This window comes from Hemitrygon akajei, chromosome 3, assembly GCF_048418815.1.
Source record: "Hemitrygon akajei chromosome 3, sHemAka1.3, whole genome shotgun sequence".
Taxonomy (NCBI): Eukaryota; Metazoa; Chordata; class Chondrichthyes; order Myliobatiformes; family Dasyatidae; genus Hemitrygon; species Hemitrygon akajei.
The window spans coordinates 94,943,037-94,965,181 of NC_133126.1; the positions used below are offsets into that span (position 1 = coordinate 94,943,037).

At 41.2% G+C, this 22,145-nt stretch overlaps 1 protein-coding gene across 2 annotated transcripts in view; it reads left to right on the top strand.

Moving 5' to 3' along the window:
- The window catches only part of ino80 (INO80 complex ATPase subunit), a 233,907-nt gene that overhangs the window by 103,552 nt on the left and 108,210 nt on the right, over positions 1–22,145 (top strand). For both annotated transcript variants that reach the window (XM_073040376.1, XM_073040377.1), the window contains exons 22-25: positions 344–411; positions 512–605; positions 4,433–4,598; positions 5,127–5,267. In XM_073040376.1, coding sequence (XP_072896477.1) covers positions 344–411; positions 512–605; positions 4,433–4,598; positions 5,127–5,267 — 469 coding nt within the window. The remainder of the gene's footprint in view (positions 1–343; positions 412–511; positions 606–4,432; positions 4,599–5,126; positions 5,268–22,145) is intronic.

A 22,145-nucleotide genomic window follows, 5' to 3' on the forward strand; every position in this document is an offset into this window, starting at 1 on the left:
CATCAATGTCTGCTGTTTTCAGAAGTCTAGCAGCAACTGTAGCTTTAGCACTTTGCCTGATGTTTATAATGCTTGATTTTCTATGTAGTCTAGAATTCTGTCTCTTGAATATTATCAAACCAGAGTCCTGGGATTGCCTCTGGTAATATACACCCACACGCCAAAGGATTCAGACACAGTTTGTCTAAATTGTCTAATAATTTGTCTGAATGGAACACTGATTTTGATTACTTGTTATAGTTTTGAATAGGATTTGGGGTTGGGGTTAGCCTGGGGTTAATTGTCTCGAACATCGTTGCTCTGTTACTAATTATAGACACATACTATTTATGTTTTTTTTAAGATGGTTACGAGTCATTCTGTCCCCATTTTGTCCAGCTCACATCCACCAGTCTCTCTTCCATAGAAAAGGTAAGGTTTTGGAGAGAAGGTAAGCACTTTTTTTCCCCCTTAAGGCTTTGATTGTTGAATGTCAGAATTCTAAAGAGATTTTTGTTTTGTTCCTGCCCAGGGAATGATGAAGGAAATTGCTTTTCTTTTCTGCGTTTTATAGACGTTTCACCTTCAGAAATGTCAAATATCATGCTTCAAGGGATGCTTGCAAGGTGAGTGCAGGGGTTAATATACATGTAGTTATAAAGCTGTATTAGTATATTTGCTACTTAATGCTCATTGTATGTGGTGATTAAAATTATCTGTGCACAATTACCTGGACTTGTATTGTTCTCAGCCACCTGAAGAATTTACCTTAGTCTAATGAGGAGAGTTTGTTCACAAAAAACATGCCAGAAATGAAGCTCTTTACAATTTCTTCATGAAGCTGCAGCAGAGAATTGCTAACTAAACCTAAATGTTATGAGGGAGCTATGGTTCAGATCAAAGCTCTGCAGTTCTGTCACATTCTTTTATGAATGGTAATGGCTAACTATACAATGTGACAAAAGGAGGCTAAATGAATTGTCCCGCCATCAGTGAGTGCAACTATCTTCAGCCAGGTAGTGGATAATCCATTTCCATCTCTTATTATTTTCATTATCAGACCTGCTCTTGGGTTCACTCCTGTGTGGCTATCGAGAATAAAGAAAGATGGTTGTCGTAATTGGGGGCTATTTAACTCAAGCTGAGATGTCACTGTGGCACACACAGTCAGCTTCGTCGGTCCCTTCATATTAACTTCATCAGCGACTTTTCCTCTGTGTGGGAAAGTTTGCTGGTGATTCTTGTGTTGTGTTGCAACTCCAGAGAATTCATTCATGCTGATTTAATTAATGTTGGACTGAAAAGTGGCTTCTGTAGCAAATGTAACTCTGTTGCTCAAGATTGCAGGGAATCAGAAAACAGGAAACTATAAGCCAGTTGCTAAAGGTGTCATTGGTAAAATGCTGGAGTTATTATTGGAGGAGAAAATATCAGGACATCTAAAACATTATAGGTAATCAGAGTCAACATGGCCTTGTGGAAATCAAGCTATTGTTTCAAATTATTTAAGAATGGAACAAACTGGTGCATGAAGCAGATGAAAATTAATTGTAGACACTGAAAAGATGAAATAAAAATAACAACTGCTATAAGCATTCAAGGCAAGCAACAACTGAAAAGAAACTTAATGTTTCAGGTCAAAGGTCACTTAGAATTGGGAAGGCAAACCAAAACAACTACTTAGCCCTTAACTGATTTCATTTTTTTTCCTGCACCCTTATACTCACCCCACCCCACTTCTGGAAGATCAAGGGAGAGTTTCCTTGGTTCTCACATCTACAGTTAACTGCTCGTTCCTTTACAATTTCCACCAGGTGCCATCTTTCTCCCCCTTTATTTGAGCACTTTGAGGTCCTTGTCTGCTCTTCCGTTCCCAGAAACCACTTTGCCATACATCTATAGGAGGTGGAACACTTATCCATTCATCTCTTCCCTTCCCAGCATCTGGAGAACTAAACAGCTATTTGTGTTATTTCTAATTTGTGTATTACATTTAATACACTGCACGATCATCTGGACGTTGGCGAAACCAAACACAATTCAATAGCTACTTTATGGAGCACCTGTATTCAATTTGCAGGGATGACTATTCCTATTCTGTTACCTGTTACTTCAGTTTTCCACCCCCATTCACACTCTGACCCATTAGAGACTTCCTGTATTGTTAAAGTAAAATCTAGTGCAAGCTTGAGGAACAGTGCATGACTTTCAGTTTAGATGTATGGTAATTTTAATTTAATATTGAGTTCTAAAGCCAAAATTAACTTGCTTTCTTTGTCCTCTCTCTGCCAATTGTTTGTGAAACTGTCTCAGCTTTGCCTTTTCCATGAGCGCAGAATGACCTAAACATGGCCTTTGCCCCTATGTTTTGCAATGTTTTGCTTTCCTTTGTTTGTATTAACACTCCCATCAACACATGGCTGTATAGCTTATCTCCATGATAACCATGGCTTCACCCTATCACATACAGTACACCTTTGTCCAACCTATCCCTCTCCAACACTCTCTGCAACTTAAAACCAACTTGTTTTCTGTTTTTCTGCAATTCTGGTTTGGTTTTGACCTGAAACAATAATTCTTTTTTCCATAGATGCTACCTGACCTGTCTCCAGTATTTGCTATGGGCAAAGGAGAGCAAACAGATGTAGTACTTTTGAATTTTCAGGTGGCAGGTTATAAGATTCTACATGAAAAGACATCTGTATTGTAATATTTTGAAATGGGTAGGGGAGTGGCAAGCAAACTGAAAATAACATAAATGGGTAATTTTTAATTTTCATTTAGTAAACTAGTGTAATTATGTGGGTAAGGAGTTGACAGAGGAGAATGAGAAAATGTGAGGCTATCCACTTTGTAAGGAGGAATGAATTATTTAAATGAAGTATTACTATTAAGTGTTATATAGTGTTGGTGCGTGGCTAAGTGATTAAGACATTGGTCTAGTGATCTGAAGGTTGCTCGTTCGAGCCTCAGCTAAAGCAGGGTGTTGTGTCCTTGAACAAGGCACTTAACCACATTGCTCCATGACGAAACCGGTGCCAAGCTGTATCGGTCCTTGCCCTTCACTTGGACAACATCTGTGGCATGGAGAGGGGTGACTTGCAGCATGGGCAACTGCTGGTCTCCCATACAACCCTGCCCAGGCCTGTGCCCTGGAAACTTTCCAAGGCACAAATCCATGGTCTCTCGAGACTAACAGATGCCTAAAAATAAAACAATAGTGTTCCTATACACAAAACACAAAGTTAACATGGAAGTACAGCAAATAATTAGGAAGGCGAATGGAAGATTGGAGATAAGACAAATTTAAGTGCTCGGCCAGATTGGAAAGGTCGGTACAGGCCGAATTGAGGCAGCAGGGCTCAGGCTTGCTGCTCTGCATGGTTTACTTATCTCTGCTGAATTGAGGTTGCAGCCTGCAACTAACGGGCTCCTGGACAGGCTGCAGTGATGACTGGCTTTGTGGCTGGGACTCACTTATATGAATTTCAGTTCTGAATGTTATTTGCTTATTTTTTTAATTGTTTGCATGATTTGTTCTTTTGGTTTGCACATTGGGTGTTTGACAATCTTTAATGGGTTCTATTGTTTTGTGACTGTAAGGAGATGAATTTCAAGGTTGTATATCATATAATGTACAAACCCCATTTCCAGAAAAGTTGGGATATTTTCCAAAATGCAATAAAAACAAAAATCTGTGATATGTTAATTCACGTGAACCTTTATTTAACTGACAAAAGTACAAAGAAAAGATTTTCAATAGTTTTACTGACCAACTTAATTGTATTTTGTAAATATACACAAATTTTGAATTTGATGGTTGCAACACACTCAACAAAAGTTGGGACAGAGTTAAAATAAGATTGAAAAGTGCACAAAATATTCAAGTAACACCGGTTAGATAGTGAATAAATTTTGAACTTTGAAGATTAACCTTGATGGCCTAAATTGTCCTTGATATTTTGCTGCAGTTTAGCAGAGCAGTTTTAAGACTCCATAAGGAATACTGCATACCATTTTAATTACTGCATTTAAGAAAGGATTTTCTTGCATTGGAGCATTGCATTGATGTATAATGGAAGATAGACCATGGGAAGGACTTCAGTGAGATAGTCTTACTAAAACCTAATGAGACCTCAGTGTCTTTTCAGCAAGAATGTAAGCGAATGTATGCTGCTCAGTCTACAATAATCAAGTAGCTGGAGGAATTGTCACAATAATTTTTGTGATCACATAACATTTCTCAATTCACTATTGCTTTCAGATCTTTTATTCATAAATGCCATAACTGGGATTAGAGTACGTACTGAATGTTGATGGAACTGCTGATTACCGTGGCCACCATGCAATTTTTTATGTGTGTTGCTTGGATTTCCAGCATCTGCAGATTTTCTTCTATGCAATTTTTTCCTTTACCTATGTGATATTTATTTCTACTGTTGTCTTTCCACAGGTGGTTAGCTCTTTTTTTGTCACAGAAAGCTTCTTACAGGCTCCACCATGTACGTAGTTGGAGTGAATGTGAAGTGAAGAATCAGGCCCTGAACAGTTCTGATATGATCATGTGGGTTGATTCTTGTACATCTTTCCCCAATGTTCGCAACAGTAGAATTTTCCAGGTGAGATTATATTTTCCATTACATTAATGCTTTATAAACAATACTTAATAAAATAATACCTTGTCAGAGTTACAATCAGGAGCGAGAGTGAGAGAAGGGGGGCAGGGGGTGGGGGGGTTAAGAGTTTCAGACTATCTGCCAAGCAAAGTGTGAGTCCTAAGTGTTCAATCATTTATTTGATCTACAAGAAAATTAAAGGACTTCTCATTTCCTCTTGCAGCCATTTCCTTTCAGATTTTTTCCCACTGTGTACGTTTCTAGTTAGCTGGATTTCCTTTTCTTCACTACTATGTATCTGAGGGTAGATGGATTTTCTGTGTCCAAGTTGTTGGGTGGGATACTTTTAATTTTGTGTTCACCAATAAGAAGAATTTTAGAGAAGCCCCGTGCATTGGAAGAAACCTGCAGAGTTCATTGGAGCCTTGATTCTGTGCACCATGACTTTTCAGTAAATATAATCTGTCAGTCAGTGGTTGTTTAGGGTGTTACTGATACTAATTTCCACAAATGGTCTGTTCTCTTCCACAGGATCTTTGTTTTACTGGATATTGCAAAGCATTTATCAGCCACAATCATCACCGTATTCATCGACGGAAATCTGCTACCTCAACCGTCCGCCACAGTCAGCCTACAGAAATGCCAGCCTTCCTGTACAGCAGCATTCCCAGGGTGAGTAATTGTTTATCCTTTTCAACTTTCATTTCTGTGGTCATATGGAGAGGAAGTTTAGTCAGAAGTCTAATCTATTTCAGCAACTCAAGTCATGGGATTGGAGTGCTGCGCACTTGAGAGAGCTTTGAAGAGGGCTGCATATGGGAGTGAAGCTTGCTACTTCCAAGCATGGGAAGGGGTGAAAGTAGAAGTGTACCTGAGTTAGTATTGCATCTTCTTAAACCTTCTCCCTTTGGGTTTCTGCTCATCTTGCCTGCCATCCTGAATCCCCAATCCTTGCTCTACTAACTCTCACTCAACTCCACAGTACTCCTGTTGACCTCAATTTTCCTTAACCCACCCAACAAATCATACTATGATGGTGCATTGTCAATGGAGCTTTCTTAACAAGCGTGCTTGAGTCTAAAAAAAGTGCTTGAATTTGATGTTTGGAAGTGTATTATCCTCGTTCAAAAATAAGATTCCCAAAACATGAGATCACCAAAAAGTGCAAATTTTACATATTCTCCACTTTTGCTTGTTGAAGCAATAAGCACTTTTTTAAATATTCAGAAATAGTTATTCTATGGGGTCAAAGAATGAACTTCATGGGCAGTCAGATGAATTAGTTTCCTTACCATAGCTGTATTTTCAGGGCTTCAGGTCTATAAATTGTTTATTTTCTTTTGATTGTCTCAAAGCATAGGTGAGAGTAGGAATTCCTATGACTGTGTAAAATGATGGGCTTAAAGGAACCAGTGAGTCAGCCAGATTTTATATACTTGAGTCAATAAATGTGATTTGTATTTTGACATCATAGGCAATATTTTTTTCATTGCTGCTTCTAATTTTTACTTACAAACTGTTGTATTCTGCAACTTAGACTTCAGATGTAATTGATGTCTGCAATTTATGGGCCTGTTTTTGACCTTGTTTGTTCTAAGTGGCAGTTGGGTTACTGTCATAGAGGATAGAATGAAAAGCCCATCAAATAGGATCTTGTTCAGGTTAACAGACAGCAATTAAGTCCTGGTGCTATCAGTCCCTGGATCTGTGAAGGACAGGAGGAAGGAGTGTTATGGTAATAACTGAAGCTGGCTGCAATTCAGTTTTTGTAGTTTCTGTCCATTAGGTTAAGTATTTGCAGCTTATGCATGGCTGTTTGCTCAGCAGACTTTTCTGTGCCAAAATTTGCTCTAGTGGAGCCATCCACATGCAGCAGGTGTGATAAATTAGAGCTTGAGGTTGTGCCAAGAAGAGACTATTTCAAGCTCAAATATAAATGTTCACTTTAATAAAATAAAAGCTCAGAACACAAACTGCAATAATTGTTTGGATTCAGGTGTGGTGCATGTAAAAGCTGGTGTCAAAGCAAGGCTTTGACCAGAGTTACTGCGGGAGTCACAGCCAGTGAAGAGGGATTCACATTATTAGATTGAATCTTCAACTTGAGTATCAACTGTGTCTTGTGAACTTAAAGCTATTTTGTTCTATGGCTCTGCTGAATCTAAGTTCAAAGTCTGACATACCCAAAGAACTGCATCTTAACTCTGACAGTTACTGCTTGTTGAATAAAATTTCCAATAACTTTATAAAAGTAACTTCCCAGGAAGTCAGCAAATCTGAGGCCATGAATGTAAATCCGTTGATCTTGAGAATTTGTGATGAATTGCAGAAAGGAATTGTATTCCACTTAAAATTGTGTTTCAGCCTGTTTGCAATTGATGAAATGTTAAGTACCTTGTTTTTGGAACGTTGGCATTTTAACAATTTTCTAAGTAGGTGGTGGCTGTAATGATTAAGGTATAAAGATACAAACATGGAAATGTAGACAGCCTACGGCACAATACAGGCCTTTCAGCCCACGATGCTGTGCCGAACATGTACTTACTTTAGAAATTACTTAGGGTTACCCATAAGCCCTATTCATCCAAGCTCCATGCACCTATCTAGGAGTCTCTTAAAGACCCTGTTGTATCTGCCTTAATCACCATCTCCAACAGCCCATACCATGCACTCACCACTCTGAGTTTGTTTTTTAAAAATCAACTACTTACCCCTGACATCTCCTCTGTACCTACTTCCAGCCACCTTAAAACTGTGCCCTCCCATGTTAGCCACTTCAGCCCTGGGAAAAAGCCTTTGACTATCCACACAATCAATGCCTCTCATCATCTTATACACCTCTATCAGGTCACCACTCATCCTTCGTCACTCCAAGGAGAAAAGGCCAAGTTCACTCAACCTATTCTCATAAGGCATGCTCCCCAATCTAGGCAATATCCTTGTAAATCTCCTCTGCACCTTTTTTATAGTTTCCATATCTTTCTGTAGTGAGGTGACCAGAACTGAACACAGTACTCGAAGTGGGGTCTGACCAAGGTCCTATATAGCTGTAACGTTACCTCTCTGCTCTTAAACTCAATCTCATGATTGATGAAGCCCAATGTACCGTATGCCTTCTTAACCACAGAATCAACCTGCGCAGTAGATTTGTGTCCTATGGACTCGGACCCCAAGATCCCTCTGATCCTCCACACTGTCAAGAGTCTTACCATTAATACTCTATTCTCCCACCATATTTGACTTAACAAAATAAACCACCTCACACTTAACACGAGGAAGTTCAAGCAACACACACAAAATGCTGGTTGAATGCAGCAGGCCAGGCAACATCTATAGGAAGAAGTACAGTCGACGTTTCGGGCCGAGACCCTTTGTCAGGACTAACTGAAAGAAAAGACAGTAAGAGATATGAAAGTGGGAGGGGGAGGGGGAAATCCAAAATGATAAGAGAAGACAGGAGGGGGGAGGGATAAAGCTAAGAGCTGGAAAGTTGATTGGCAAAAGGGATACACAGCTGGAGAAGGGAAAGGATCATGGGACGGGAGGCCTAGGGAGAAAAAAGGGAGAGTGGGAGCACCGGAGGGAAATGGAGAACAGGCAAAGAGTGATTGTGAGAGGGGCAGAGAGAGAAAAGAAGGAGAGAGAAAAAAAAGAGTGGGAATAATAAATAAATAAGGGATGGGATAAGAAGGGGAGGAGGGGCATTAACAGAAATGAGAGAAATCAATGTTCATGCCATCAGGTTGGAGGCTACCCAGACGGAATATCAGATGTTGTTCCTCCAACCTGAGTGTGGCTTCATTTTGACAGTAGAGGAGGCCATGGATAGACATATCAGAATGGGAATGGGACGTGGAATTAAAATGTGTGGCCAGTGGGAGATCCTGCTTTCTCTGGCGGACAGAGCATAGGTGTTCAGCGAAACGGTCTCCCAGTCTGCGTCAGGTCTCACCAATATATAGAAGGCTGCACCAGGAGCACCAAACGCAGTATATCACACCAGCCGACTCACAGGTGAAGTGTCGCCTCACCTGGAAGGACTGTCTGGGGCCCTGAAGGGAGGAAGTGTAAGGGCAGGTGTAGCACTTGTTCTGCTTACAAGGGTAAGCGCTGGGAGGGAGATTGGTGGGAAGGGATGGGGGGAGCGAATGGGAGTGATCTCTGCGGAAAGCAGAAGGGGGGGGAGGGAAAGATGTGCTTGGTAGTGGGATCCCGTTGGAGGTGGCGGAAGTTAGAGAAGGGGATAGCATTTTTGCAAGAGACAGGGTGGGAAGAGGAATAGTCCAGGTAGCTGTGAGAGTCCGTAAGCTTATAGTAGGTATCAGTAGATAAGCTGTCTCCAGAGATGGAGACAGAAAGATCAACAAAGGGGAGGGAGGTGTTGGAAATGGACCAGGTAAATTTGAGGGTAGGGTGAAAGTTACAGGCAAAGTTAATGAAGTCAGCGAGCTCAGCATGCGTGCAGGAGGCAGCGCCAATGCAGTCGTTGATGTAGCAAAGGAAAAGTGGGGGGCGGATACCTGTATAATACATAGAACAATACATAGAGGTACCGACTAGAGAAGGGGCAGTGTTGGATATCCTGTTAGGGAATGAGATAGGTCAGGTGACGGATGTATGTGTTGGGGAGCACTTCGGGTCCAGTGATCACAATACCATTAGTTTCAATATAATTATGGAGAAGGATAGGACTGGACCCAGGGTTGAGATTTTTGATTGGAGAAAGGCTAACTTTGAGGAAACGGGAAAGGACTTAGAAGGAGTGGATTGGGACAATTTGTTTTATGGGAAGGATGTAATAGAGAAATGGAGGTCATTTAAAGGTGAAATTTTGAGGGTACAGAATCTCTATGTTCCTGTTAGGTTGAAAGGAATGGTTAAAAGTTTGAGAGCGCCATGGTTTTCAAGGGATATTGGAAACTTGGTTCGGAAAAAGAGGGAGATCTATAACAAATATAGGCAGCATGGAGTAAATGAGGTGCCGAGAAATAAAAAGAATCTTAAGAAAGAAATTAGAAAAGCTAAAAGAAGATACGAGGTTGCTTTGGTAAGTAAAGTGAAAACAAATCCAAAGGGTTTCTACAGTTATATCAATAGTAAAAGGATAGTGAAGGATATAATTGGTCCCTTAGAGAATCAGAGTGGACAGCTATGCGTGGAGCTGAAAGAGATGGGGGAGATTTTGAACAATTTCTTCGGTATTCACTAAGGAGAAGGATATTGAATTGTGTAAGGTAAGGGAAACAAGTAGGGAAGTTATGGAAACTATGATGATTAAAGAGGAGGAAGTACTGGCACTTTTAAGGAATATAAAAGTGGGTAAATCTCTGGGTCCTGACAGGATATTTCCTAGGACCTTGAGGGAAGTTGGTATAGAAATAGCAGGGGCTCTGACAGAAATATTTCAAATGTCATTAGAAACGGGGATGGTGCCGGAGGATTGGCGTATTGCTCATGTTGTTCCATTTTTTAAAAAGGGTTCTAAGAGTAAACCTAGCAATTATAGGCCTGTCTGTTTGACGTCAGTGGTGGGTAAATTAATGGAAAGTATTCTTAGAGATAGTATATATAATTATCTGGATAGACAGGGTCTGATTAGGAATAGCATGGATTTGTGCGTGGAAGGTCATGTTTGACAAATCTTACTGAATTTTTTTAAGAGGTTACAAGGAAAGTTGACGAGCTGTGAATGTTGTCTGTATGGACTTCAGTAAGGCCTTTGACAAGGTTCCGCATGGAAGGTTAGTTAGGAAGGTTCAATCGTTAGGTATTAATATTGAAGTAGTAAAATGAATTCAACAGTGGCTGGATGACTGTTTGTCAGGTTGGAGGCCGGTGACTAGTGGTGTGCCTCAGGAATTTGTACTGGGTCCAATGTTGTTTGTCATATACATTAATGATCTGGATGATGGGGTGGTAAATTGGATTAGTAAGTATGCAGATGATACTAAGGTAGGTGGCGTTGTGGATAATGAAGCAGATTTTCAAAGCTTGCAGAGAGATTTAGGCCAGTTAAAAGAGTGGGCTGAACGATGGCAGATGGAGTTTAATGCTGATAAGTGTGAGGTGCTACATTTTGGATTTTGGTAGGAATAATCCAAATAGGACATACATGGTAAATGGTAGGGCATTGAGGAATGCAGTAGAACAGAGTGATCTAGGAATAATGGTGCACAGTTCCCTGAAGGTGGAATCTCATGTGGATAGGCTGGTGAAGAAAGCTTTTGGTATGTTGGCCTTTATAAATCAGAGCATTGAGTATAGGAGTTGGGATGTAATGTTAAAATTGTACAAGGCATTGGTAAGGCTGAATTTGGAGTATTGTGTACAGTTCTGGTCACCGAATTATAGGAAAGATATCAACAAAATAGAGAGTGTACAGAGGAGATTTACTAGAATGTTACCTGGGTTTCAGCACCTAAGTTACAGGGAAAGGTTGAACAAGTTAGGTCTTTATTCTTTGGAGCATAGAAGATTGAGGGGGGACTTGATAGAGGTATTTAAAATTATGAGGGGGATAGATGGAGTTGACGTGGATAGCCTTTTTCCATTGAGAGTAGGGGAGATTCAAACAAGAGGACATGAGTTGAGAGTTAGGGGGCAAAAGTTTAAGGGTAACACGAGGGGGAGTGTCTTTACTCAGAGTGGTAGCTGTTGTGGAATGAGCTTCCAGTAGAAGTGGTAGAGGCAGGTTCGGTATTGTCATTTAAAGTAAAATTGGATAGGTATATGGACAGGAAAGGAATGGAGGGTTATGGGCTGAGTGCGGGCCAGTGGGACTAGGTGAGTGTAAGCGTCGGCACGGACTAGAAGGGCCGAGATGGCCTGTTTCCATGCTGTAATTGTTATATGGTTTTATGGTATAGGCTTGGAACATGGACTGTTCCACAAAGCCAACAGAAAGGCAGGCATAGCTGGGACCCCATGGCTACACCTTTGGTTTGGAGGAAGTAGGAGGAGCCAAAAGAGAAATTATTGAGAGTAAGGACTAATTCTGCTAGATGGAGGAGAGTGGTGGAAGAGGGGAACTGGTTAGGTCTGGAATCCAAAAAGAAGCGGAGAGGTTTGAGACCTTCCTGGTGGGATTTGGAGGTGTATAGGGACTGAACATCCATGGTGAAAATAAGGCGGTGGGGGCTGGGGAACTTAAAATCATTGAAAAAATGCAAAGCGTGAGAAGTGTCATGAACATGGGTGGGATGGGATTGAACAAAGGTGGATAAAACAGTGTCGAGGCATGCAGAAATGAGTTCAGTGGGGCAGGAGCAAACTGAGACAATGAGTCTACCTGGACAGGCAGGTTTGTGGACCTTGGGTAGGAGGTAGAAATGGGAAGTGCGGGGTGTGGGAACTATGAGGTTGGTGGCAGTGGATGGGAAATTCCCAGAGCTGATAAGGTTGATGGTGGTGTGGGAGACAGTGGCCTGGTGCTTATTAGTGGGGTCATGATCAAGGGGTAAATAAGAGGAGGTATCAGCGAGTTGTCACTGTGCCTTGGCAAGGTAGAGGTCAGTATGCCAGACTACAACAGCGCCCCCACCCCCTTATCAGCGGGTTTTATAGTAAGGTTGGGATTGGTGAAGAGCAGAGTGTTTGGAAGGAGTGAGGTACCTCGCATTTATCTGGGTTGAGCTCTATCTGCCACTTCTCAGCCCAGTTCTGCATCCTATCAATGTCCCACTGTAACCTCTGACAGCCCTCCACACTATCCACAACACCCCCAATCTTTGTGTCATCAGCAAATTTACTAACCCATCCCTCCACTTGCTCATGCAGGTCATTTATAAAAATCACGAAGAGAAGGGGTCCCAGAACAGATCCCTGAGGCACACCACTGGTCACCAACCTCCATGCAGAATATGACCTGTCCAAAAGAACTCTTTGCCTTCTGTGGACAAGCCAATTTTGGATCCACAAAGCAAGGTCCCTTTTGATCTCATGCCTGGTTACTTTCTTAATAAGTCTTGCATGGGTTACTTTGTCAAATGTCTTGCTGAAATCCATATACAGTACATCTGCTACTCTACCTTCATCAATGTGTTTAGTCACATCCTCAAAAAATTCAATCAGGCTCATAAGGCATGGCCTGTCCTTGGGCAAAGCCATGCTGTCTATTCTTAATCATATTATGCCTCTCAAATGTTCATAAATCCTGCCTCTCAGGAATTTCTCCATCAATTTGCCAACCACTGAAGTAAGAATCATTGGTCTATAATTTCCTGGGCTAACTTTACTCCCTTTCTTGAATAAGGTGTTACGAACCCCGTAACTGGGTTACTTACCAGCAAAGATAGAGACGTCCGTTGGAGTCTGGTGATACTATTTTTAACAGTATTAGCAAAAATACACAAAAATAATATCAATGCAAATATACAGATAATATACGTCGTCAATACTAAACCTAAAAGTGCGGGTATAATAATAATCAATAAGAAATAAGCTCTATCGTTGTCTAGGGGATAATGAATTGTCCAATGGAAATCTAAAGTTCATTTCAGTTCATACAGGCTGCTGTCGTTTGTTTGTCGCTCTGTTGCAATTGTTGGGGAGAGAGAGAGAAAGAGAAAAACTTGCCGACTTTCCTTTATGCTTTCGATCCGTCGGTGTCTCGTTGTTGTGGCTGTTCAAGTGTGACCTCTCCTTTAGCTAAACCGTTCTTCCGTGATGAGCCTGCCACCCAGGCAAGGGAGGACACACACGAGCTCTCACCAGCTTCGCTATAAAACACTGTCACTGGATTTCTAGCGTTTCTCCTGGTGTGCCTAAGGGGTGTTCCCCAGACCCGTCTTTTATCCTCACTCACAGGGTCTCAGATGTCAGTCAGGTTGGGATGATGCAATCCCTCAACCAGACCACTCTGGTTGTCCCCTGAGGGGTTTCAATGAATAGTACAGTACTCAATACACAATTCCTTCTCCAAGAGACAATAGCAGTAACCAGTGGTTCCGTTCCGCGTCTGTTAGGAGACATTCCAAACCTTGTGTATTCTGCGTCTCGCTCTCTCATTTCCTGACATGCTGTGTATCTCTCTCATTTCCTGGGTCTCAGACCCGAAATACTAGCGATCTTGCAATTCTCAAAAAGGAGGGGGCGACTTTGCACCCTTCGGCCCCTCAGAGTAGCTTTACATTCGTAACAAAGGGAACAACATCTGCGTCTCTCCAATCCTCCGGAGCTTCTCCCGTCTCCAAAGATCACTGCCAAAGGCTCAGCCATCTCCTACCTCGCCTTCCACAGTAGCCTGGGGTATTTCTCATCCTGTCCCAGTCATTTATCCAAGTTGATGCTTTCCAAAAGTTCCAGCACTTCATCTTTCTTAATGTCTATATGCTCATGCTTTTCAGTCCGCTGTAAGTCATCCCTGCAGTTGCCAATTCCGTAGTGAATATTGAAGCAAAGTATTCATTCAGTACCTCTGCTACCTTCTCCGATTCCATACACACTTTTCCACTGTCACATTTGATTGGTTCTGTTCTCATGTCTTATTCTCTTGCACTTCACATACTTGTAGAATGCTTTGGGATTTTCTTTAATCCTGCTTGCCAAGGCCTTCTCATGGACCCTTCTGGCTCTCCTGATTTCGTTCTTGATCTCTTTCCTGCTAGCTTTACAATCTTCTAGATCTCTATCATTACCTAGTTTTTTTGAACCTTTCGTAATGTTGTCCAGTAGAAACTACAGTCTCTTCTGTAGGGCAGGGGAAGCAGACAAGCCAGTTGTCTTTGTTCCCCCCCATTTTGTGGATTCTAAACTGATTCTTGCTCTTTGATAATCTAATCAGAGCAACTGAATAAGGACACAGAAGATTTCAGGTAATGATCTGCTAAACCTGAGACCATTCTCAAACAAGTAGCCATTTTGTACAGGACATGGACTCTGCTGGTTCTTGACTCTGGGACAATCTAATCAGAGCAGTAAACCTGAGACCATTCTCAGAGGAGTAGCTATTTGTTATGTAAGATGCCAGACCTGCAGTCAGTAATCAAGTTAGATTCTGCCTGGGTTGCGCATTTATCTGGTTTGGACCAGTTGGAGTGTAAAGGCACAAATACACAAGGCTGGGGTGGGCAGAACCATGAAACAAAGTTGGTTGTAGCCCATACAATGATCAGTAAGAAGGTGACCTTGAGCCAATGGAATGGGTATCCAGTGGCTCAATTGATGAGGAACAGTACAAGACTCAGGAGTTCCAAATATCCAGGGACGATAACTCTCCAGCAGCCAGAAACCACCCATTGTGGATAAGGAGGACCCCATGGACATATGGAGATTGGTACCACAAAGAACGCCTGGCCAGCGTAGACTCCTTTCCCGAGTAATATTTTTTCTCTTCATTGACTGTTCATGGAATGTCAGGACTTTTAGTAGGGAGCGCACAGGTAGATAAGAGTGTGAACCCATGTGCTTTTTAGTTGAAATAGTAAGAGTAAGAGTAATAGTAAGATTCTTTGTGCCTCACTGGTCATTATTACAAGGGGTGATTCTTGTAACAGTAAGCTTTTCTTCTTGATTAGATTTACAACAGCCTTTGTACACCATGGTTCCTGTACCTGTCCCTGTCCCCCTCTCATTGGAATGTACTATGCAGAACACCACACAAATATCCCTTGAACATTTGCCACATTTCTGCCATACATTTCCCTGAGAACATCTGAGAACAGAATATGACCTGCCTATAACCATGCTTTGCCTTCTATGGGCAAGCCAATTCTGGATCCACAAAACAATGTCCCCTTGGATCCCATGCCTCCTTACTTTCTCAATAAGCCTTGTATGGGGTACCTTATCAAATACCTTGCTGAAATCCATGTACACTACACCTACTGCTCTAGCTTCATCAATGTGTTTAATCACATCCTCAAAAAATTCAGTCAAGCTTGTAAGGCACGACCTGCCTTTGGCAAAGCCATGCTGACTATTCCTAATCATATTATACCTCTCCAAATGTTCATAAACCCTGCCTCTCAGGATCTTCTCCATCAACTTACCAACCACTGAAGTAAGACTCACTGGTGTTACGTACCCTGTAACTGGGTCACTTACCAGCAAAGATAGAGAGGTCCGTTGAAGTCTGATGGTACTATTTTTAACAGTATTTATTGATAGAAATACACAAAAATAATATCAATGCAAGCACACAGATAATATACGTCGTCAATACTAAATCTAAAAGCGTGGGTATAATAATAATCAATAAGAAATAGCACTATCGTTGTCTAGGGGATAATGTATTGTCCGATGGAAATATAAAAGTCACTTTAGTTCAGTCAAGCTGTAGGCTGCAGCCTTTGGTTGGAGAGAAAGACGGGTTAAAACTTGCTCATTCCTTTTATGATGTCAATCCTTTGAGAGTCGTTGGGAGTTGATTTCCCCGTTGTTAGCTAAAAACCGTTTTTCCGTGGCAAAGGCCACCGATTCCGGGCAAATGGAAACGGACGCACGTGGCCTTCCACCGGCTTTCACTATTACGGGATCGCTAGCGTTTCTTCTGGTGCGTCTGAGGGGCTGTTCCCCCAGACCCTCTTTTTATCCTGACTCACAGGGTCGCAGATGTTGATCAGGTTGGGATGATGCAATCCCTCCACCACCCTCTCCCTCGGTTCATTGCCGGGGGGGGGGGGGGGGCTTCGATGCATTGTGCAGGATGCAATACACAAGTCGGTCTCCAAGAGACAATAGCCGGTATCAATGGGTCCGCCTTTCGGAGGCCAGGACACATTCCAACCCTTTTGTGGATTCTGCATGTCTTTCTCTCATTTCCTGTATCCCCTGAACTGACTTAATAGTGATCTTGCGATTCTCACAAAGGAGGGGGCTACCCCGCACCCTTCGGTCCCTCAGAGCTTTGTCACATTCGTAACACCCCCTTTCTTCAAAGCGTTTTCACCAGCGGTGAAAACGAAGTAGTACAGAGTCTTACAGGATTTTAGGATCTAACACAATACAAAAGCTTTTCTTTTCACTACAGAGTAATACAGTTATACATTCAATTCAGCATCTAGGTAAACAGTCCGCGAGCACCTTATCACTTCCTTTAATATGCTGTATCTTAATATCGAACTCTTGCAGCATCAGACTCCAACTCAATAACCTCCTGTTTTTATTTTTCATATTTTTCTTTAGCCAACAAAACTAAAGAGTTGTGATCTTAGCTTACAGGTGTACTGCAACAGTTCACGCAAATACTAATCTTTATGTTGCTTTCAAACTCAACAGGCAGGCTTCCATGGGGGTTGTCTTTTATTATTCACAGGCTTTGTCGAAATCCCTTAAAACCGGTTTCTGCTATTTAAAAATGGCGTCCCCATCAACCCTCGCCTCTTTTCCGGTTAGTTCCCACGTGGGGAGCTTGGGTACCCTGGCGAAATAGGCTTTTGCCCGCTTCTTTCATAGGAGTTATTTTATCAACACTGTGTCCCAAACTTAGACCATCTTCTGAATTTCCACCCAATTCTTTAATTTTACGCAAGTTGCTAGCTTTCTCTTCAGGACCCTTCAGGCTATTAGTTTTCTTTTATTTTTAATTTTTTTATTAGTTTTTCAAAACATTTTACAAAATTAAAAACCCCAAATCCCAATGAGGAGCATTAATACAGAGCAAGGTTAAGCATACAATAACAATATGCTACACAGGAAGAGAATTTAACAAAAAAACACCTAAATTAAAGACAAGTGAGCTTAGTGTCCTCCCCAAACCCCACAACACAAGAAAAAAAAACAATTCCAGACCAACCACCACACAATATAGAGAGTATAAGTCCGGACAGTCAAACTCCCAGACTGTAAATACACTTAGCAACAGAGGATAATAATGCCTACTACCAGAAAAAAAGGGAGCTGAAAGCAAGGGACTGAAAAGAAAAAAAAACCCTAGTCAAGAGGAAGGTTATGAAAGTACTCGATAAAAGGCCCCCAGATCTTATGGAACTTTAAGTCCGAATTGAGAACTGAATAATGAATTTTTTCGAGGTCCAAGCAGGCCATAATGTCGTTAAGCCATTGCGCATGAGTGGGCGGGGCAACATCTCTCCATCTAAGGAGGATCAAGCGTCTCGCCAGGAGAGAGGCAAAGGATAGTATTCGGCCTTTGGTCGGACCCAGACATAAATCTGTCTCGCCCCAAAAACCGAACAGAGCAATTAAGGGGTTAGGTTCTAGGCGCTGATTCAGAATACCCGATTGTGTAGTGAAGACATCTTTCCAGAATTTCTCCAAGCTAGGACAGAGCCAGTACATATGGATGAGAGAGGCCACGCCCCTCTTGCATTTATCACAGAGCGGACTAATGCCAGGGTAGAATCGGGATAGTTTAGATTTAGACATATGGGCTCTATGAACAATCTTAAACTGTAAGAGACAATGGCGAGCACAAAGAGAGGTTGAGTTAACCGATTTGAGAACTGAGTCCCAGCTCTCCTCGGATAAGGAGATATTTAAATCCTGTTCCCAGGCCATTTTAATTTTATCCACAGGGGTAAGGCTGCTAGTTTATCTTGGATAATTGAAATTAAACCTTTACCTAGTGGATTAATGGAGAGAAATAGGTCCATAGCATTTTTCGCAGGCTTTTCAGGAAAGTTAGGAATTAAAGGAGCAGTAAAGTGTCGGATTTGGAGATATCTGAAAAAGTGAGCGTTAGGCAGGTTGAACTTAACAGAGAGCTGTTGAAAAGAAGCGAAGCGGTTATCAATGAAGAGATCTTCAAAATGTCTAATGCCCTTCCTGTACCAAACATGGAATGCTGAATCGAACGTGGTAGGTAAAAAAAGGTGATTATGTGCGACAGGGCTAGAAATGGAAAACCCCTGGAAACCATAGCATTTCCTGAACTGAGCCCATATACGCAAAGTGTGTCTAACCAGAGGATTAGCTATTGATCTGGGCAGACTGCTAGGGAGTGCAGAGCCAAGAAGTGCAGATATAGATAATTCTTTAGTGGAGCTCAACTCCATTGCCACCCAGTTAGGGCACTCAGGTTGACCGTGGAAGAAAGACCAGAAGGCAGCACAACGTATATTAGCTGCCCAGTAATATAAGCGAAAGTTAGGTAAAGCCATGCCACCCTCTTTTTTAGATTTTTGGAGGTGGATTTTATTAATTCTAGAGTGCTTATTCTGCCACAGATATGACAAAATAATAGAGTCTAAGGAATCAAAAAAAGATTTAGGAATAAAAATTGGGATAGATTGAAATAAGTATAAGAATTTGGGGAGAACATACATTTTGACGACATTGATACGACCTACCAAGGACATAGATAGAGGTGACCATTGTACCAGACTCTGTTTTGTAGTATATGAAAGGTTGACAAAGTTTTCACGAAAGAGATCTTTAAACTTCCTTGTGACTGTAATTCCAAGATAAGTAAATTGATTATGGACTACTTTAAAAGGGAGATCTCGAAATATTAGTTCTTGTGCTTCTTTATTAATTGGGAAAAGTTCACTCTTATGTAAGTTGAGTTTATAGCCAGAGATCTGGTTAAACTGGTCAAGAAGTGAAAACATTAGAGGTAAGGATGTAGACGGATATGAGAGAAAGAGTAGTAAGTCATCAGCATAGAGAGAGACTTTATGTTCAACACCCCCTCTCCAAATCCCGGTCAGTTCAGGACATTTTCGAAATGTTATCGCCAGAGGTTCTATAGCCAAATCAAAGAGAAAGGGACTTAAGGGGCATCCCTGACGGGTGCCACATTTGAGATTGAATACTTGGGATTTCTGAAAGTTAGTTAGAACAGAAGCAGTAGGACACAGGTACAGCAATTGGATCCAAGAGATGAAACTTTGGCCGAGGTCAAATTTTTCTAAGACTGCAAAAAGGTAGTTCCACTCTATACGATCAAATGCTTTCTCCGCATCAAGGGAGATAACACATTCTGGAGTCCCAGTTGGAACTGAGTATAAAATATTAAATAGACGCCGAATGTTAAAAAAAGGGAGACGGTTTTTAATAAAGCCTGTTTGGTCATCAGAGATAATGGAGGGAATAACGGTTTCTAATCTATGAGCCAACACTTTAGCTAAGATCTTTACATCAACATTGAGCAGAGAGATCGGCCTGTACGAGGAACACTCTGTTGGGTCTTTGCCCTTTTTTAAAAGAAGAATAATAGATGCCTCATTGAAAGAGGGTGGCAATTTGCCATAGTTAAACGAATCAGATAATACTGAAAGTAACTGAGGAGAAAGAAGTGAGGAGAATAATTTATAAAATTCTACAGGGAACCCATCAGGTCCAGGAGATTTCCCTGAGGACAGTGCAGAAATTGCAAAAGATATTTCTTCTAGTGATATAGGCGCATTAAGTTTGGCTTTGAAATCAGATGAAAGTGAGGGGATATTCAGATTCTGTAAAAATTGATCCACAGAGATATTGTCATTCAGGGATTCAGAGGAATAAAGCCGAGAATAAAAATTTTTAAATGCGTCATTAATTTCTAAATGATCCGATGTAAAGTCTCCGTTCTCCTTCCGGATCTTTGTAATATGTTGTTTGGCTTTAGAACGCCTCAGCTGATTGGCTAGGAATTTACCAGACTTATCCCCATGAATGTAAAAGCGGCTCTTGCTTTCGAGAAGTTGGCGTTCGACAGGTTGAGTGGACAGAAGGTTAAATTTAGTTTGGAGTTCAACGTGCTTCTTGTATAATTCAGGGTTCTTAGTTTGGGCATATAATTGATCCACATCTTTAATCTGGTTAATGAGGTCTGCTCGATCTGCACGGGATCTTCTATTGAGATTTGCTGTGTAAGAGATTATTTGACCCCTCAAATATGCTTTCATGGCATCCCAGACAATCTGGGATGGCACTTCAGGTGATGTATTAGTGTTAAAATAGAAGGTTATCTGGTCTTTAATAAATTTTACGAAATCATCATCCGATAATAAAGTTGAATCGAACCGCCAGTGTTTGTTCCTCTGAGGGAGACCGGGAAAGTTCAGAGAGGGGGTAATTGGGGCATGGTCAGAAATCAGTATACTCTGATAGTCACAAGTGTGGGCAAATGGGATAAGTTGGTTATCGAGTAGGAAATAGTCAATTCTAGTGAAGGTATGGTGAACATGTGAGAAAAAGGAATAATCTCTCTCCGTAGGATGGAGGAAACGCCATATATCAGAGATACCAAAATTAGAGAGAAACGACTGAATAGCTAAGGCAGATTTGGTAGGTGATCTGGTAATAGAGGACGATCGGTCCAGTTTAGGATCCAACCAACAGTTAAAGTCACCACCCAGTATAAGAGAGTATGAGTTTAAGTCTGGTAGTGAGGAAAAAAACCGTTCAAAAAAGTTAACATCATCAAAGTTGGGGGCATACAGGTTTGCTAGTGCAACTTTAGTGTTATATAGTTTACCAGAAACAATAATAAAACGCCCATTTGTGTCCGATATTTTATTATGGAGTTCAAAAGGAATATTTGAGTTAATAAGAATGGAGACTCCCCTAGCTTTAGCGGCAAAGGATGAATGAAAATGCTGACCCGCCCACTTGGACAAAAGCGGGAGTTATCGAAACAACGAATATGAGTTTCTTGGAGGAAAGCAATGTCAGCTTTGAGTTGTTTAATATGTGCAAATACCTTCCTCCTTTTAACAGGGTGATTCAGTCCCTTTACATTCCAGCTCACAAATTTAAGTGCACTAGCCATTATCAATTACTAATGCATAAAAGGCAGCAGGCATATAAAAAATCAAGCGGTACAATAGCAGTCTGGGAGCAGAGATGTAAACATAGATTCGTAAGGTCAAAATATAAACATGTCCTAAACAATAAAGAAATGTTGGAGCTGGAAAACCCACCCCACCCACACAACCCAAAACTAAGACGGCTACCAAAACAAGTAGCTAGCTCTACCAGAAAAATTAACCCAAATACAACTTCCAGATCTGTGTCATTGACAGCAGTTCCGTATAAATGCTATAACAAACAGTAACTAGTTTATGCACTAGAAAACATAACTACAGATTAGAACACCTTCTGCAGAGATATACAACTTAATACAGAGCGAATCGGAAGAAAACCAAAACTAACCTACCCGCGAAATATTATAGAAGAATAAAGTAAGAGAAAGGGAAAAAAAAGGTAAGAAGGAAGAAGAAAAAAAAGAGGAAGGAGAAAATTATAAATTCAAGACGAGTATTTATCAACCGTTTACCGAGAAGGGAGAAAAAAACATTCAGAGAATGGAAAAAAAAAGGGGATGGAGAAAAGAAAAAGATAAAATAAATAAGTATTTAAAACAGAGGAAAAATAAATCAGCAGTTGAACTGTGAACCGACAAACAGGGAGGCCTTCACTAAAGACTTCAATCCTCCAAAACAGGTTAGATTTAGTTGTAGAACTCTGTAGGTAAAGTTATACAGAGGTAAAAATAGATTACACACACACCAAATCCCGGGAGAGATTGTTAACAGCCTTTAGAGTTTCAGTGAATAATGTCTGAGTGATTCAAGTGAATTCCGAGTCCAGAGAAAGTAATTTTACTATGAGGAGTACTTATCCACCATTTTAGGAGGTCCGATCAGATTCCGAAGATGACTGGATAGC